The following is a 19,189-nucleotide window of genomic DNA, read 5'->3' on the forward strand; positions in this document are numbered from 1 at the left end:
TGAGAAAATCACTACAAATGGGTTGAACAACAGGGGTTCCCTCCTAAGGCTTAGGAGGCCAGAAGTCCGATATCAAGGCCTGTGCGCTCAGGAGGTTCCCACCTCTTCCAGCTTCTGTGGCTCCAGGCGGTCCTGGGCGGTGGCCGCATGGCTCCACCTCTGCCCCTGTCCTCATGGGGCCTCCTTCCCAGAGTTTGTGTCTGTCTCCTCCTTTGCTTATCAGGACACCTGTCACTGGATTTAAGGGCCACCAGGATAAGCTGGGATAATCTCAAAATCTTTAATGGAATTACATCTACAAAGACCCTGTTTTAAAGGTCTTACTCTGAGGTTCTGGGTCGATGTGAATTTTTTGGGTGGGGGGCACTACCCCCGCAACACCAAAGCTTTTCCCAGCTCCACCTGTGGCGTCGCGCCAGTGACCAGCAGCGTTCACCCAGGCGCCTGCCTGCGGCTGTTTCCACGGCTTTCTGCACAGGTTCTGTGTCCGCAGTTGGGAGCACCAGGCCAGGCAGCTGTCACATAGGAGGAGGCTGGCTCTCAGGGACAAGCCCCTGCTGCCCAGCACCCTCGCCCACCCTGCCTGGGTTTGGCGTTGGGTTTTGTGGGCAGAGGTTCAGGCTGACAGTGGAGGTTGGGCAGGGCAGACACAGCGTGGTGGGTAGCACTGGAAGCCCTGGGCGGAAGCGATGGCGGAAGACGCTGGGCCATCCGGGTCTGCAGTGGGAGACCAGGACAGGAGCCCAGGTCCGTTGGGAGGCCCCATGCTGAAGATGGAAGCACAGGGAGTAGGGGGAGGAATGGACTCCTGGGGACAGACAGCAGCAGACATGAAAAGGCCTCCGACACCAAGTATGGGGATGCCAGGTCCCAGCAGCTGAGGTGGAGCCGCTCCCACCAGGCCTGCAGCTGGACCTGTCAGGCGTCCACCCACCCCTGGCAGCTGAATGTCCTTTGATGGCCTATGGGCTGAGCAGCTTCTTTGGGCCCCGTGGGGGTGTGGCCCACAGCAGGTGAGCAGTCACAGCCCCTTGAGAACCCTAAGCAGCTCCTGTGTGGGTCCTGGGCTGGGGACAAGCTACAGCCTGGGTGCATGGGGCCTGAGGGGGTGGTCAGTGTGACACCTGTCACTGAAGGAACGACGTGCCTGCCTGGGTGTGGGTCCTGGAAAGGCTCATGGGGGTGTTGAAGTCACTCCCACGGGTCCTTGGCAGCTTAGGTAATGTCTGCGGGGATGTGGGTGTGCACGTGAGTGTGTGTGCACATGCATGCGTGTGTTTGTGTATTCCTGTGTGTGAATGTGCACCTGTAGGTGTGAATATGCATGCTGGTGTATGTCGGTGTGTGTTCAGCTGCGTTATGTTCAGCTGTGTATTTGTGTGTCTCTGTGTGTTTGCACGAGTGTGTGCGTGTGCTTGTGTCTCTGTATGTGTGCATGTGTTTGCACCTGTATGTCCACCTGCTTGTGTGCCTGTGTGTGGATGTGTTCACATGCCCGTGTCTGTGTGTTTGTGTGTGTGTGCACGTGCCTGTGTGCCTGTGTGTGCCTGTGCCCGTGTGTCTTTGTGTGTGTGCATGTGTGTGTGTTTGCACCTGTGTGTGTGCACGTGCCTTGTGTGTTTGGGCTATGATTGCATCTGGTTATATTGTTTAAAGAAGTCAAGTTCAATTTTGGGGTTGGAATTGCTGTGGAACATGGAATGAAAGTGCAGGTTCTGGGTCTTGCTGCCAGGGAGCGACCCTGGCTCCACTATCACACACCTGTGACCCAGAGAAGGGCATTTGAGCCTTGTGGCCTCACTGTTGCCACTGGTCAGATGCTGATGAGGAGGGGAAGCCACATGGGGGGTGTTCAGCCCTAGGCAGAGCTGCTTGGAGCACATTCTTAATATGCCAGCCATTGCTACCTCAGTTCCACAGCCGATGCTAGGGAAGAAGGATGCGGGGACACGGCAACAGGACAGTGTGCTGGGCAGAAAAGATGTGGACGGGAGCCCATGCCTGGCAGAGACACGGAGGACCAGAGAGAGGATGGCGTCGCAGAGCTGAGGGCCGCAGAGAAGGGGGGCGCTTGTGTCTGCAGTGGAGAGGACACACCCCAGCTGGCCGGGGCAGGGGCGGAGGCCCTGGGTGTGGCTGTCAGAGGCAGTGGGCAGTGAGCTCTGTGAAGCCGAGATGGCTCCAAGCAGACCACACGGAGCCTGGTCCGCTTCTGTCCCTGCAGTTGTTTTCTCCGCTGCCGGAAGTGGCTTCACTTGTTGTGTTAATGCCCTGCACTCAGCCCAGGACTAGATGGATTCACAGCCAGATTCTACCAAACATATGAAGAACTAAAACCAATCCTCCTGAAACTATTCCAAGAAATTGAAAAGGGAGGATATCTCTCTTTTCTATGAGGCCAGTATCACCCTGGGACCAAAACCAGACACAGACAGAACAAAAAAAGAAAACTCCAGATCAATATCCCTGTGAATATAGACATAAAAATCCTCAACAGAATACCAGAAAATAGAACCCGACAGCACATCAAAACGATAATGTACCTTGATCAGGTGGGATTTATCCCAGGGATGCAAATCAATAAATGAGACGTGGCACATGAACAGAATTAAGGATAAAAACCATATGATCATCTAAATAGATGCAGAAAAAGCATTTGATCAAATTCAGTCTCCCTTCATGGTAAAAATTCTCAAAAACTAGAAATAGAAGGAACATGCATCAACATAATAAAAGCCTTACATGACAAATCCACAGCCAACATCATACTTAACGGGGAAAAGTTGAAAGTATTCCCTCTAAGAATTGGTATAAGACCCGGATGCCCACTTTCAGCACTCTTATGCAACATAGTACTGAAAGTCCTGGCCAGAGCAATCAGGCAAGAGAAAGAAATAAAGGGAATGCAAATTGGAGAAGAAGGAGCCCAAACTCTCCCTTTCTGTTGGTGAAATGATATTCTGTATAGAAAACTCTAAAGACTTGTATTAGTCCATTTTCACACTGCTGGTAAAGACATGCCTGAGACTCAGTAATTTATAAACAAAAAGAGATTTAATAGACTCACAGTTCCACATGGCTGGGGAGGCCTCACAATCATGGTGGAAGGCAAAAGGCACATCTTACCTGGCAGCAGGCAAGAGAGAGAATGAAGGCCAAGTGAAAGGGGCTTCCCCTTATAAAACCGTCAGATCTCGTGAGACTTATTCACTACCATGAGAACAGTATGGTGAAAGCTGCCCCCATGATTCAATTATCTCCTACCAGATCCCTCCCACAACACATGGGAATTATGGCAGCTAGAATTCAAGATGAGAGTTGGGTGGGGATACTGCCAAACCGTATTAAGACTCCACCAAAAAACTCTTAGATTTGATAAATAAATTCAGTAACATTTAAGGATACAAAATTAATGTACAGAAATCAATAGCATTTTTATACACCAATAACAATCTGGCCAAGAACCAAATCAGGAAGGTAATCTCATTTATTATAGCTACAAAAAATTACCTAGATATATATTTAACCAAAGAAGTGAAAGATCTTTATAAGGAGAACTACAACACATTGATTAAAGAAATCATACATGACACAAACAAATGGAAAAGCATCCCAGGTTTATGGATTGAAAGAATCAACATTGTTAAAAATTATCATACTGTTCAAAGGAATCAACAGACCCAACACAGTCTCTATCAAATTAGAAAAAAAATCCTAAAATTTACATAGAACCCAAAAACAGCCCAACTAGCCAAAGCAATCCAAAGCTAAAAGAACAAAGCTGGAGGCATCACATCACCTGACTTCAAATTATATTACAAGGGTATGGTAACCAAAACAGCATGGCAGTAGTACAAAAATAAACATATAGATTAATGAAACAGAATAGAGGACTCAGAAATGAAGACACAAAGTCCATAAAAAGATACATTGAGGAAATGACACCCTTTTCAATAAACGGTGCTGTGAAAACTGGATTGGCATATGCAGAAGAATGAAACTGGACCAATACCTCTCACCATATACGAATGTTAACTCAAGATGGATTGAAGACCTAAACGTAAGACCAAAATCTACAAAAATCCTAGAAGAAAACTTAGGAAAAATTCTTCTGGACATTGGCCTAGGCAAATAATTTATGACCAAGTCCTCAAAGCAATTGCAACAAAAACAAAAATAGACAAATGGAACTTAAACTAAAAACCTTCTGCACAGTGAAATAAACTATCAACAGGGTAAATAGACATGGGAAAATAGTTGCAAACTATGCATCTGACAAAGGGCTAATATCCAGAATCTACAAGGAAGTCAAACCAAATAACCCCATTAAAAAGTAGGCAAAGGATATGAACAGACATTTTTCCAAAGAAGACACAAAAGTGGTCAAAAAATATGAAAAAATGCTCATCACTAATTATCAGAGAAAGGCAAATTAAAATCACAGTGCGATACCATCTTAGACCAATCAGAATGGCTATTATTAAAGTCTAAAAACAAGAGATTTTAGTGAAGATGTGGAGAAAGGGGAATGCTACTGGGAATGTAAATCAGTATAATCTTTCTGGAAAACAGTATGGAGATTTCTCAAAGAACTAAAAATAGAACCACTATCTGGTTCAGCAACTCCACCACTCGGTATATACCCAAAGGGAGAGACTTAATTATATGAAAAACCACCTGCACTTGTATGTTTATCACAACACTATTCACAACAGAAAAGATAATGGATCAACCTAAGCATCCATCAGTGGAGGACCGGTTAAAGAAAATGTAGCATATATACACAAGGTAATACTATCCATCCATAACAAAGAATGAAATCATATCTTTTGAACAACATGGATAGAGGCCATTATCCTGAGTGAAATAACTCAGAAACAAAAAGTCAAATACCACATGTTCTCACATATAAGTGGGAGCTAAACAATGTGTACACATGAACATATGGAGTGGAATAATAAGACACTGGACACTCCAAAAGGTGGGAGGGTGGAAGGGGGTGAGAGTTGAAAAATTACTTATTCAGTACAATGTTCACTATTCAGGCGATGGGTAAACTAAAAGCCCAGATGTCACCACTATGCAACATATGCATGGAAGAAATCTGCACTTCTACCCCTTACATCTATAAACACTTTAAAACTCTGTTCTTAAATAACTGCATCTCAGAATGAGATTTTATCTTATCTGCATCCCCGAATAAGATTTACCTAGGTGTGGATTCCTTCTTTTTATTTATGCAGCTTGTCATAATTAACTCATCATATACCTGTGGATTTGTGTCTTTTGTCAGTTCTGTGAAATCCTCAGGAATACTGATAGGACTCCAGAAATATCCAACACCAGAGAAGGCAACAATTTTTGACATCCAGTCAGAAATATTATACATACAAACAAGTAGGAAAATAGGAGCCACAAGAAGACAAATTAGTCTATTAAAACTGATCCAGAACAGACTCAAGGGCATTAAAACAATATCAAAACTCTATTCCACATACTGTAAAAGCTAATTTGAGGCATGGAAGATATAACAACACTCTGGATCACTGTTCTAGAGGTGAAAGCTACAATTTATAAAATAAGAACTGCACTGCATGGGATTAATGGCAGATTAGATGTTAAAAAAGAAAAGATTATTCATCGTGAAACCATAGCAATATAAACTATCCAAAATGAAACCAAAAGAAAAGAGGATTAAAAAAATTTAAGCTAAATTATCTGTAATCTGTGGGACAACTTCATGTGGCTTAATATATATTTAATTGAAGTCCCTGAAGGAGAGAAGAAAACATGAGGAATGAGGGTAGTGCATTAAAAAAGATGTTTGGGGCCGGGTGCGGTGGCTCAAGCCTGTAATCCCAGCACTTTGGGAGGCAGAGACGGGCGGATCACAGGGTCAGGAGATCGAGACCATCCTGGCTAACATGGTGAAACCCCGTCTCTACTAAAAAGTACAAAAAAAAACTAGTCAGGCGAGGTGGCGGGTGCCTGTAGTCCCAGCTACTAGGGAGGCTGAGGCAGGAGAATGGCGTGAACCCGGGAGGTGGAGCTTGCAGTGAGCTGAGATCTGGGGACTGCACTCCAGCCTGGGTGACAGAGCGAGACTCCGTCTCAAAAAAAAAAAAAAAAAAGACGTTTGGAAAAATAATGACTTTTTTTTCCAAATTTGACGTAAACTATAAACCTACAGATGCAAGAAGTTGAATGCACCTCAAGCACAAGTACCATTGAATAAAATTACATCATGTCTCATTATAATCAAATTGCTTAATCCCAGTGATAAATAGAAATGTTAAAAGCAGACAGGAATAACTATCAGACAAAATATGTAAAGGGAAACACTGGTCCATCCCATAGAAGTTATTTGAGACTTGTTGAAGCCAGCAAGCAGTGTTTTGGGCAATATTCTTTGTGTGACTAAGGAGAACGCACATTTTCTATTAATAATAAATGTGCTTCCAGTTCCACTGCTGTCCAATAAATCAAGCCTGTTGATGATGTTGTCCAAATCTATAGTTTTATTATTTTAAAAATATGGTTGACCTAACAGTGATTGAGAGTGGCACTGAAAACTTCCACGAGTGATAGTGAATTTCTAAAAATTATTCCCTGTAGGCTCTGTGTTTGCTTTACACATTTTCCATCAATAAAAACATCTTTTTTGATGTCCCATAGTGTAGGATTGTTGGTGGTAAACTTGGCTTTTATTTATCTGAAAATATGATTAATTTGCTCTTTTTCCTAAAGATAGTGTTGCTGGATACATAATTCTAGGTCAAAAGTGTCTTTTGTTGTTGTTGTAGCAACATGATTTATCTATCTACTGTTGTTACGATTAACACATCTGCTGTCTAATTGCTTTCCTTCTGTGGATGATTTGTTGTTTCTTTCTGGTTATTTTTAAAGTTAGATTTTCTTCTGTGTTCCGCCTTACCCTACAATGTATCTAGGCCTGGATTTCTTATTTTCATTTGTGTAGCTTGTCATGAATTATTCATCATGAATACCTATGGATTCAGGTCTTTTGTCAGCAATTACCCGGGTTCAGTTATTTCTTTATAGCAATGCAACAATGGGTTCATTCAGAAAATTGGCACTGAGGAGCAGGACACTGCTCTAAAGATACCTGAAAATGTGGTAGCAGGTTTGGAACTGGGTAATGAGCAGAGGTTGGAAGACTTTGGAGGGCTCAAAAGAAGACAGAAAAGCGAGGGAAAGTTTGGAACTCAGTGACTTAACAAGTGGCTGGAACCAAAATGCAGATAGAAATATGGATAATGAAGGCCAGGCTGACAAGGTCTCAGATGAACAGGAGGAAGTTATTGGGAACTGGAGCAGAGGTCACCCTCCTGTGCCTTAGCAAAGAGCTTGGCTGCATTGTAATTGTGTCCTAGTGATCTGTGGAAGTCTGAACTTAAGAATGGTAACCTAGGGTGTCTGGCAGAAGGCATTTCTAAGCAGCTAAACATTCAAGAAATGGCATGGCTGCTTCTAACAACCTGTGATCAGATATGGGAGCAAAGGAATGACTTCAAGTTGGAATTTATACCTACAAGGAAAGCAGGGTGTAAAAGTTTGGAAATTTTGCGGCTTAGCCATGTGGTAGAGAAAGGAAAAAATGTTTTCAGGACAGGAATCCAAACAGGCTGCAAAGCAACCACTTATTAGAGAGATTTGCATGGCTAAAAGGGAGCCAAGTGCTAATATCCAAGACAATGGGAAAACGACCTTGAAGACATTTCAAAGATCTTTGCAGCAGCCCCTCCCATCACAGGCCCAGAGGCCAAGCAGAAAACAATGGCTTAATGGGCCAGGACTAGGGCCCTGATGCCCTGTGCAGCCTGGGGACACTGGTACCTGTATCCCAACTTCTTCAGGTGGTTCAGTGGTGGTTCAACAGTCTCCAGGTACAGCGTGGACTGCCGCTCTAGAGGGTAAGCCTTGGTGGCTTCCAAGTGGTGTGAAATCTGCAGGAACACAGAACGCAAGAGTGAAGGGGGATTGGCGGCTTCCCTCTAGATTACAGAGGATGTGTGGGAAAACCTGGCTGCCCAGGCAGAAGCCTGCTGCAGCAGCAGAGCCCTCACAGAGATACTCTATGAGGGCAATGCTGGGAGGAAATGTAGGGTTGGAGCCCACATAGAGTCCCCACCAGGGCACTGCCTCGTGGAGCTGTGGGTAGAGGGCTTCTGCCCTCCAGACCCCAGAATGTTTGATCTACTGGCAGCTTGCAGCCTCAGCCTGGAAAAGCCACAAGTACTCAACTCTAACCCATGAGATTGGCTGCAGGGGCCGCAAGCTGCAAAGACACCGGGGTGGAGCTGTACAAGGCCTTGGGAGCCCACGCCTCACACCAGTGTGCCTCATGGAGTCAAAGGAGATTATTTTGGAACTTTAAGGTTTAATGTCTGCCCTGCTGAGTTTCGGACTTGCTTGGGGCCTGTGGCCTCTTTCTTTTAGCCAATTTCTTCCTCTTGGAATAGGTGTGTTTACCCAGTACCTGTACCATCATTGTATCTATTGTGTCTGGGAAGTAAATAACTTGTTTTCGATCTCACAGGCTCATAGGTGGAAGGAACTCATCTCCAGGGGAGACTTTGGACTTGGCATTTTTGATTGAGTTGATCCTGGAATGAGTTTAGACTTTCAGGGACTATTGGGAAGGGATGATTGCATGTTGCAAGGTGATTTGGACATGAGATTTGAGGGACCAGGGGTGGAATAATATAGCTTGGATTTTTGTCCCCTCCAAATCCCATGTTGAGATGTAATCCCCAGTGTTGGAGGTGGGGCCTGCTGGGAGGTGTTTGAATCATGGGAGCAGGTTCCTCATAAATAGTTTAGTGCCATCCCCTTGGTGATGAGTGAGTTCTTGCTCTGGTAGTTCACTTGAGATCTGGTCATTTAAAAATGTATGCCCGCCCCCCAACCCCACCACTCTCTCTTGCTCCTGCTCTCACTACATGATGTGTTGGCTCCCAACCTACCTTCTGCCACGATGGAAGCTTCCTGAGCCTCACCAGAAGCCAAGCAGATACCAGCACCGTGCTTCCTGTACAGCCTGCAGGGCTGTGAGCCAGTTAAATCCATTTTTTTTTTAAAATAAATTACCCAGCCTCAGGTATTTCTTTATAGAAACACAAAACAGCCCAATGCATGTAGTAACTTAGAGATATATTTAGAAAACGGATTATCTTTTAAAATATGACTACAGACTAAAATGCAGAGTTCATTAAAATACAGATGATGACTGTGGTTCTCTGGTCTTCTCTTGACTCTTGTTGTCTACTAAGATAAGAAGTCTGGGCTAGGCTGAAGAACTCAGAATCCAGGTCTGGGGTTTCGCAGTACTGTGCTCCCATTTCTCAGTACTGCGCTCCATCTCTCAGCACTGTGTGCTCCCATTTCCCAGTACTGTGCTCCCATTTCCCAGTACTGTGCTCCCATTTCCCAGTACTGTGTTCCCATTTCCCAGTACTGTGCTCCCATTGCCCAATACTGTGCTCCCATTTCCCAGTACTATACTCCCATTTCCCATAACTGTGCTCCCATTTCCCAGTACTGTGCTCCCATTTCCCAGTACCGTGTGCTCCATTTCCCAGTACTGTGTGCTCCATTTCCCAGTACTGTGCTCCCATTTCCCAGTACTGTGTGCTCCATTTCCCAGTACTGTGTGCTCCATTTCCCAGTACTGTGCTCCCATTTCCCAGTACTGTGTGCTCCATTTCCCAGTACTGTGCTCCCATTGCCCAATACTGTGTGCTCCCATTTCCCAGTACTGTGCTCCCATTTCCCAGTACTCTGCACTCCCATTTCCTAGTACTGTGTGCCCCCATTTCCCAGTACTATGCTCCCATTTCCCAATACTGTGTGGTCCAATTTCCCAGTACTGTGTGCTCCAATTTCCCAATACTGTGTGCTCCCATTTCCCAGTACTGTACTCCCATTTCCCAGTACTGTGCTCCCATTTCCCAGTATTGTGTGTTCCCATTTCCCAGTACTGTGTGCTCCATTTCCCAGTACTATACTCCCATTTCCCAGTACTGTGTGTTCCCATTTCCCAGCACTGTGCTCCCATTTCTCAGCACTGTGCTCCATTTCCCAGTACTGTGTGCTCCCATTTCCCAGTACTGTGCTCCCATTTCCCAGTACTGTGTGCTCCCATTTCCCAGTACTGTGTGCTCCATTTCCCAGTACTGTACTTCCATTTCCCAGTACTGTGTGTTCCCATTTCCCAGTACTGTGCTCCCATTTCCCAGTACTGTGTGGTCCAATTTCCCAGTACTGTGGGCTCCCATTTCCCAGTACTGTGTGCTCCCATTTCCCGGTGCTGTGTGCTCCCATTTCCCAGTACTGTGCTCCCATTGCCCAATACTGTGTGTTCCCATTTCCCAGTACTGTGCTCCCATTTCCCAGTACTCTGCACTCCCATTTCCCAGTACTGTGCGCTCCCACTTCCCAGTACTATGCTCCCATTTCCCAATACTGTGTGGTCCAATTTCCCAGTACTGTGGGCTCCCATTTCCCAGTACTGTGTGCTCCCATTTCCCGGTGCTGTGTGCTCCCATTTCGCAGTACTGTGTGCTCCCATTTCCTAGGACTGTGCTCCCATTTCTCACTACTGTGCTCCCATTTCTCAGCACTGTGCCCACAGGTGTGAGCCAACGTGCCCGGCCCATCAGCTCTTCTTGAGCAGCAAGAGGCCCTGCAGCTGGCTGGCTGGCTGGACAGCACAGTTAAGCAGGTGGCCGCATCTCTGCAGTTGCTGGCAGCCCATCGTCCTGGAGATGTAACCCCGCCTGCCAGGCTTGCTCTTCTTTGGTTGTGATGAAGATGATGACAGTGATGGATGCTGGGCTGTGAGGGTCCTGGTTCCTTCGAAGGACATACAGGGGCCTCTGAGATGATGGGCTCTGGCTGCTGGCCTGTGGCATGGGTAGGAGCAGGAGGCTTTGCAAGGCTCTGAGATGATGGGCTCTCGTTGCTGGACTGTAGCATGTGTAGGAGCAGGAGGCTTTGCAAGGTAGACTCTCCAGGCAGGACCTTGATGCAGGGTGGGGTTTCAGGGTGGAAGACCTGGATCACAGGCACCTCCGCTTCTGCAGGACAAAACAAAGTCACTCTCTGAGCAGCCACCAGGGACGGAGCTCAGGTCTCCTTGTGATGGAAACCCACCAGTGGCTTTTACCCTCTTCCCTGGAGAGGCAGGGCTGGCTTCCGGGAAGATCATCACCTTGGCTTAGCCCCACTTCCCAGCTGGGTCTAGTGAGAGTCCTCCTGAGCAAGGCTCCTGCCCTCCCCATCCTTCCAGAAAGCTTAGAGATGAGTGCATCACCAACATAGGCCATTTTCTATTGTTCTTCTTGGGAAATGCATCTTTTTGAAAGACAACCCATCTTTTTTTTTTTTTTTTTTTTGAGATGGAGTCTCGCTCTGTCGCCCAGGCTGGAGTGCAGTGGCCAGATCTCAGCTCACTGCAAGCTCTGCCTCCCGGGTTTATACCATTCTCCTGACTCAGCCTCTCGAGTAGCTGGGACTACAGGCGCCCGCCACCACGCCCAGCTAGTTTTTTTGTATTTCTTTTAGTAGAGACAGGGTTTCACCGTGTTAGCCAGGATGGTCTCGATCTCCTGACCTCGTGATCTGCCCGTCTCGGCCTCCCAAAGTGCTGGGATTACAGGCTTGAGCCACCGCGCCCGGCCAAGACAACCCATCTTTTATCACTAGATATTTTAAAAAATATTTCTCTGGCCGGGTGCGGTGGCTCACACTTGTAATCCCAGCACTTTGGGAGGCCGAGGCAGGTGGATCACGAGGTCAGGAGATCGAGACCAGGAGATCTGGCTAACACGGTGAAATCCCGTCTCTACTTAAAATACAAAAAATTAGCTGGGCGTGGTGGTGGGCGCCTATAGTCCCAGTTACTCGGGAGGCTGAGGCAGGAGAATGGCGTGACCTGGGAGGCGGAGCTTGCAGTGAGCCGAGATCATGCCACTGCATTCCAGGCTGGGGTATAGAGCTCTATATATATATATATAGACAGAGAGAGAGAGAGACTCTGTCTAAAAAATATATATATACATAGATTATATATATATTTCTTTGTTTAGGGCATTTATCAATTGAATTATGTTGTGTCTAGAATTTTATTTACCCTTCTTGGATTCACTGCACTTTATAAATCTGTGAGTTGGTGTCTTCTAACAATGTTGGCAAATTCTCAGCCAAATCTCCTTAAATACAACCTCTTGCCAATTTTCTCTTTTCTCTTTCTGGGACTCTAATTAAACATAACATAGTCTTCAAACGGTATTCTCATTAATGTTTTCGACATTTCGCATTTCTGTCACTTTGTGTCTATTTCAGTAATTTGTTCAGCTCTAGATTCTAGTTCTCTAATTCACTTTTCAATTGTGTCTAATTTGTTGTCAAATCCATCCATCAATTTAAAAAATTTGTATTAGTTTTATTTGGTATTTTTCTCATTTGTATTAGTTTTATTTGGTATTTTTCCAAATCTGCTTGGTAATTTAAAAAATAGTTTTCTGTTCTCTCCAGATATTTTTGAGTTTGTGTTTTCTTTATGTTTTGGTCAGCCAAATTCAGTATCTGAAGTATTTGTGTGTCTGTTTCTACTATGGTTTCTGTTGCTTCTCACTCATAGTGCTTTGTTTTCACGTGTGGTGAGTTATTTTTCATTAAGAGTTGCTCATTGGCTTGTAGTTTTATTTGTGAGAAATCTTTGAGCCGTAGGATGAAGGTTTGTTACTCATAAGGAATGATGCTTGGCCCCTGGGAATGATCAGTGCAGAATCACTCTACGTTAAACTCTCCGCTTGGGGAGTTTCGGTCACTCACCTCGCACACAGTTAGGGACAACCTGTTGCTCCAAATACTCGGCAGTGTTTTTTCTCTCTTTCTTTCAGCTCTAGGGCTCGAGATGACTGATCACTCCTGATTTCTTTGCGGGTGGAGAAGTGAGTTGCTTCTACTTTGCCACTGCAATGAGGGTACCGCCATCTGGGGGTGCCAACTTTAAGAGATTACTGATTGGCTTGCCATTTTGGCTGTGCTCTCAGCTTGATCTTCTCTTTTTGTCTCTTGTAAAGCTGAAAATGAAGTTCACCAGGTTTCCCAAACGCCCTCGGGGCAAAGGCCAGCTGCACTCCCCACTGGGTTTCTCTCTGGGTTCCTCTGTGCCTTCAGTCCCGGCCTGAAAATTCCTTATGTCGCCTCAGTTCATTGATGCCTTTAAGAATACTTACCCTCACACTCACATGGACGCGGACACACACGCGCACACACCCCCTAACTTCTCGCACTCACATGTACCCGGACACGCACACGCGCACACACACAACCCTAACTTCCTCGGACACACACGCACACACACAACCCCCTAACTTCCTCAGTTTTCAGAGCATTCTCCGATCCTTGTAAGTGACTTGCCACATGACTAGAACCTCAGGCTTCATATCACTACCTTCTTTCTTTCCCCTTCCTTTTCCCTTTATGCCATCAGTCTGTATTCCACGATCTTTAAAATCTACCTTAAGTCCTTTCTGGGATTACATAAAAATCAGACAACTCTCTTAGCCACCATCTCCTTTTCTAGAGATAGGAGTGACTGACTCCTACCCACAGGCACTTTGAGAAGGGGAAGGCATACTGAAGACGTGTTTCATGTGGGCTACAGTAATTCACAACTGTAAGATGTTATCACAGCCAACATCTGCTTAAAACCTTAGTGGTGAATATTTTTTTTGAATGAGGCTAAATCATTTCAAAAGCACCCCAGGAAGACCACATGCTTTAGAAATGATTTAGCCTCATTCAAACATAATACAAACGATAAAGAACATGCAAACAATAAAGAATGTGACCTGAAATTATCCATAACTTCAGCAGACAAGCTGTGGTTGGCTGAGTTTGAGCTTCCATAAAACACACTGAATCATCTTGTTTCAATCACTAATCAAGCTCTGCCATGGGAACTTGCTGTTTGCTATGGTTTGGACATCTGACCCTTCCAAACCTTATGTTGAAATTTGATCTCCAGTGTTGGAGATGGGGCCTCACAGGAGGTGTTTGTGTCATGGGGTGGACCCCTTACGAAGAGAGTAAAGCCCTCCCTCTGAAGGGAGTGAGTTCAGCTCCAGTAGTTCTTGCTCTAACCAACGCATGGGCTCTTGTTGAAAAGGGCCTGGAGCCTCCTCCACCCCTTCGCCTCCCCTCTCTCCATGTGATCTCTACACATGTCAGCTCCCTTCACCTTCTGCTGTTGGCGGAAGAAGGCTGAGACCATCACCACATGCGGGGTTCAATCTTGAACTTTTCAGCCATCAGATTCACAAGCCAAATACATTTTTTTCTTTATAAATTACCCAGGGTCAGGTGTCTCTTTGTAGTAACACCAATGGACTAAGACACCCCTTGTGTCCATCACTGTTAGCCACTGTTGCTCACGGCAGGGAGTCCACGGCTCCATTTGATGCTCACATGGAAGGATGTCCACAGCAGCTGTCAGTTGTTTGCAGATGATTTGCAAGTTGACGCATCAGCCAAGTGTCCAGCTCCACTTCTCGGGCTCTGCTACTCCTCAGCCGTTTCACTGTTGCACACAGAGGGAATGGTGGGAGAAGCACGTAGAATCAGGTGCTGTTCTATAGACATTCTACATGAACTCAAGTTGTAGCTTCTTAAGTTTGTCCTCCATATGACTGAGACAGTTTTTTACAGCACCACTTTACTTCATCTTTCCTTGAAAGATTTTAATTTTGCAATACATGGTCAGTTTCTTACAATCTTTCCATATCTCATTCAGCTCCCCTTTGATCTCAGGGGATTTGTCTTCTCATCTCAGCTTGTCTCCAATTATGATTTTGGCTCCTGCCTCATTAAGCCCCTGTGCTATGCATCTCAAACACTGTTTTTCTAGAGAACAATTTTCCTAGGTTTGCTGTCTCTCTGGGCTTTCCTGGTGATGTCTATTCCCAGTTCTGCAACATTTTCACAGGATATACACAGAACCATCAGTCCTGCCCTCTTGTCCTCTAGGGTGCTGGTCAGGGCTGTGCTGCTGGGAGACCTTGACCTTCCTCAGGGCTCCAAGGCACCCAGCCAGCTGTGGGAAGCTGCCGGGAGCACAGGAACTCTGAGGATCCCAGGGCTCTTGATGTTTTCCCCAATCACAGGACTTTTCTTGTATGGACTTTTCATGCCTTTGAGGATTCAGTGTGCCCTATACCCTTTTCCTGTCCAGCTAGTTTTTGCGAGGTGCCTCTCTGAAGCATTGTGAGACAGCAGGTACTGAATGGTAGAGTTCAGGGTGCAAAGGAGCTTGCCTTGCCTTGGAAAGCACAGGTAACAGCTTAGAGAAAGGGCTGAGGTCTCATTTTCAGATACAATCATGTCTCATGTTTCTTAGCTGAGGGGATATAGAAGTGGAGGGACAGCATGCTCCTCTGTTTTCAAGTGCTCAGCTTCCTATTCTGATGGCAGAGCATGGCTGGATGGTTTGCCAACTCATGTGTGTGCCTCATAGCAAATTCCTTTAGCCTTCTAGTGAGTAAACTTTCCCCCTGATTCTGGAAGTCAATGATCATTTGTTTCACAGTTAAATTTCGCTGCATTCTATGGATCGTCCTAAAGGTTTGAGCAGAAAGCTCGGATAGGTAGGGTCAGAGGCTTCTAATAGAAATCATCTTAAAATGGCAGGTGTTCATTATTTAAAGTTCTTAGATTAGTACAATTGGGTGAAAATAATTCTTAGTTTAGACTTAAAGGCAAGTATGAAAATGAGCGGTCTACAATTTATACATTGTTTACTGCCGAGAAAATAAAGATGAATTGATATTTTCATACCTCGTCTGCCATGCACTACTTCTACAGACGGACACGTGGCTCACATTCTGGGGTTACTGTTGACATCAAGAGACAAGGAAACAGCAAGCATCCTAGCCCTTGAGTTTGCACTGGTGATTTTTTAAAGAAGATATTGCACTCTCTAGAGAACCAAACCTGGGCAGATTTCAACACGACCCGTACTGCCACATACCTTACCTGAATCTCAGGCTTCACTTTCAGCACTGTCGGTTTTCATGGGCTGTCTTCTTTCTTGTTGTAGCCTGTTTGCAGTATTCAGAAAGAGAAACAACAGAGAACGTGTGATGTAATATTTGTTATACTGCCGAAGTGGACAAAATGTGTCAACGAGAGTACAGTTTAGAGATGAGCTTGTGACGGGGGCAATCGCTTCACCTCTCTGAGTTTCCGAGCCTTCGTTTTTGTGAAGATGGTGATAAGACCGCACTGCTGGAAGAATGTTGCTTTCTTCTTCTGCATGTGTGCTGATACAGCGAGATAAAGTGTGTTTTCCCTGATCAATAAGAGGGTCTTGTGGTAGCCAAGGAGGCTAGTTTGGATTTCTAGCATGAAAAGTGGGGAAATATGGGCCCACAAGAGGTCATCCCATGCCTGGCACCTTCTCACAACTCTTGCTTGATTGTGGCGAGTTCTGGCTGTCAGGGAGCCTTAAGTGTTTTTACACCCACATCTTGGGTACAGGTGTTTTGCTCTCTGCCCTGATGCTACACTAGCGCAGCCAGCCAAGAACTTGACTGTTTATACGTGCTGGCCAGCTGGCAGGAGAAGTGACCGTGTTGCTGCCCAGACTCTGCAAAGGTTTGGAGTTCGGGCTTATCTTAACTTGCAATGCTGAATATGTCAGGAATTAGTGACCAGAAATGTGCAAAATCTTGCTTTGAACGTTTTTGAAAGACCCACAAGCAAAAAAGTCACTAGGATACTTCTAAATCAAAACAGCTTATCTATCACATGCTATAGTCTTCCTTCTCTGATCCAATCCTTAAAAATTATAATCGGCCAGGCGCAATGGCTCACGCCTGTAATCCCAGCACTTTAGGAGGCCGAGGCGGGCAGATTACGAGGTCAGGAGATCGAGACCATCCTGGCTAACACAGTGAAACCCCGTCTCTACTAAAGAATACAAAAAATTAGCCGGGCGTAGTGGTGATCGCCTATAGTCCCAGCTACTCAGGAGGCTGAGGCAGGAGAATGGTGTGAACCCAGGAGGCGGAGGTTGCAGCGAGCCGAGATTGCACCCCTGCACTCCAGCCTGGGCAACAGAGCAAGACTCCATCTCAAAAATAAATAAATAAATAAATAAATAAAATAAAAATTATAATCAGGATATAAATGGATCCATAAATGAGTAAAGACAGGACATCAAAGAAAAGCAAGAAGGGAAACCTTTGTTGGATCAGAAATGATGACTCCTAGAAGGAAAGAATGCAAATGGAAGCCGATGCAGAAGGTTCGGTCAGGACGTGCTGCAGAACCTGGAAGAGCCCCCCAGGAATCGCCAGTGAGGAGCAGTGGATGCTCCGCTGGGCAGGGCTCCTGATGGGACAATTAGCTGGGGGACTTGCAGGCTGAGCAGCCAGGCAGTGACTGCTGCTGCAAAACTTCCCACACCATAGGCAACAACGGGAGTGTCTGCCACCCGATTATTGCAGTGGGTGCAGTAGTCTTAGTAGACACAGAAAAGTGCAAGGAAAAAATGTACAGAAGGAAGTGACAGGACTCAATAAGCAAAGGAGAGCTAAGGTACCACCAAGCTAATCCTAAAATTACTGAGATTAAAGAGAAAATAAAATATTAATTTGAAGTGAAAATAAAAGTATGACAAAGTATGATAGGTGAAATAGTGGAGGATTGTGAAATGAAGGTTGGTGGGGAAGAATGTAGATAATGTTGTAAAACTGTGTTTAAGTCTGTATATAAAAAGGCAGAAGTAGTTTACCTAAGGACAAAATGGTATTGTAGGAAGCTATAGAGGCTGGTCCTTCCACTGGAACAACCATTGAGCTATAAAGAGTAATTGCAATGAATTATTTGGAAACTCTGGAACCGGGTCAGGCATCTATGGGAGAATGCTTGAAGACAGGAGAAGCTGGGCCTGGAGCGGTGGCTCATGCTTGTAATCCCAGCACTTTGGGAGGCTAAGGTGGGCCGATCACGAGGTCAGGAGATCGAGACAATCCTGGCTAACACGGTGAAACTCCGTCTCTACTAAAAATACAAAAAAAAAAAAAAAAAAATTAGCCGGGTGTGGTGGTGGGAGCCTGTAGTCCCAGCTACTCAGGAGGCTGAGGCAGGAGAATGGTGTGAACCCAGGAGGTGGAGCTTACAGTGAGTGGAGATTGCGCCACTGTACTCTAGCCTGGTGACAGAGCAAGACTGTCAAAAGAAAAGAAGAAAGAAAGAGAAAGTGAGAGAGAGAAAGTGAGAGAGAGAGAGGGAGAGAGAGAGGGGGGGAGAGAGAGAGAGAGAGAGAGAGAGAGAGAGAGGAAAAGAAAAGAAAAGAAAAGAAAGAAAGAGGAAGGAAGGAAGGAAGGAAGGAAGGAAGGAAGGAAGGAAGGAAGGAAGGAAGGAAGGAAGGAAGGAGAAGCGGCTGGTCCTTTGTGAGTGGTGGACACGAGCCAGCTACCGCCTCCATTTCTTAGTCCTGCTGTGCCTATAAGAGTAGCAACCCACATTCCTGGAGCAGCTGGCTGATGTCAGAGTGAGCATCAGGGACCTTGCCCTCAAAAAATTTGACGTGGTACATTTTGGTCAGTCTGGTGGTGCCTGAGGGATCAATACGGAGACTTGCCTTGGTTTTGATCCACTTGGCAGCAGTGGCTTCCTCCAGCAGCGTCCACTGGAAGATTTAAAGAGACAGACTTTCCCCCTTGTTTGTAGCTGGATATTTGAGGAAATCTTTGGTAGTTCACCAACTGGTCGTATAGATAAAGGAAGAGCAACTTCAGTGACAAGAAATACACATTTTGCAAAAGCAGTTTGAAAAAGTCACAAACTGATGGATCCAGCCTTTAACAAGAGAAAATCCACAGTCCCAGAGGAGGAGAAGCACCTGATTTTTAGAGTTATCACATTATGATACTCATAATATCCAGTTTTTAACAAAAAATTATAGAACATGTAAAGAAATAGAATAATATGGCCTATTCACAGGAGAAAAAAACTTGGCATAAACGATGTCTGTGAAAGCTCAGACATTTGAATTACTAGCCAAAGACATTAAAGCAGCTGTCTTAAATATTCTCAGTGAACTAAAGGAAGTCGCTGACAACTAAATAAAATAGGAAAATGACATATGAGCAAA

The 19,189-nt window shown here is 45.4% G+C and overlaps 2 protein-coding genes across 2 annotated transcripts in view; both read right to left on the reverse strand.

Annotated features, from left to right (window-relative positions):
• Positions 1-43: 43 nt before the first annotated feature.
• Positions 44-10,568, reverse strand: LOC144341361 (uncharacterized). Its single transcript, XM_078004535.1, has 4 exons — positions 10,176-10,568; positions 7,858-8,015; positions 325-515; positions 44-234 (listed from the first exon to the last, which is right to left on the reverse strand). Exons 1-4 carry the CDS (start codon positions 10,566-10,568, stop codon positions 44-46), a joined length of 933 nt encoding a protein of 310 aa, XP_077860661.1.
• The window catches only part of LOC144341373 (uncharacterized), a 53,296-nt gene continuing 43,260 nt past the window's right edge, over positions 9,154-19,189 (reverse strand). The window contains exons 8-13 of the mRNA XM_078004587.1: positions 18,677-18,800; positions 17,825-18,093; positions 16,063-16,127; positions 14,385-14,611; positions 12,859-13,109; positions 9,154-11,099 (exon numbers count right to left, since the gene is read on the reverse strand). The gene's annotated coding sequence lies outside the window, so the exon portion shown is untranslated. The remainder of the gene's footprint in view (positions 11,100-12,858; positions 13,110-14,384; positions 14,612-16,062; positions 16,128-17,824; positions 18,094-18,676; positions 18,801-19,189) is intronic.

Source organism: Macaca mulatta, chromosome 6 (assembly GCF_049350105.2).
Source record: "Macaca mulatta isolate MMU2019108-1 chromosome 6, T2T-MMU8v2.0, whole genome shotgun sequence".
In the NCBI taxonomy this organism is placed as follows: domain Eukaryota; kingdom Metazoa; phylum Chordata; class Mammalia; order Primates; family Cercopithecidae; genus Macaca; species Macaca mulatta.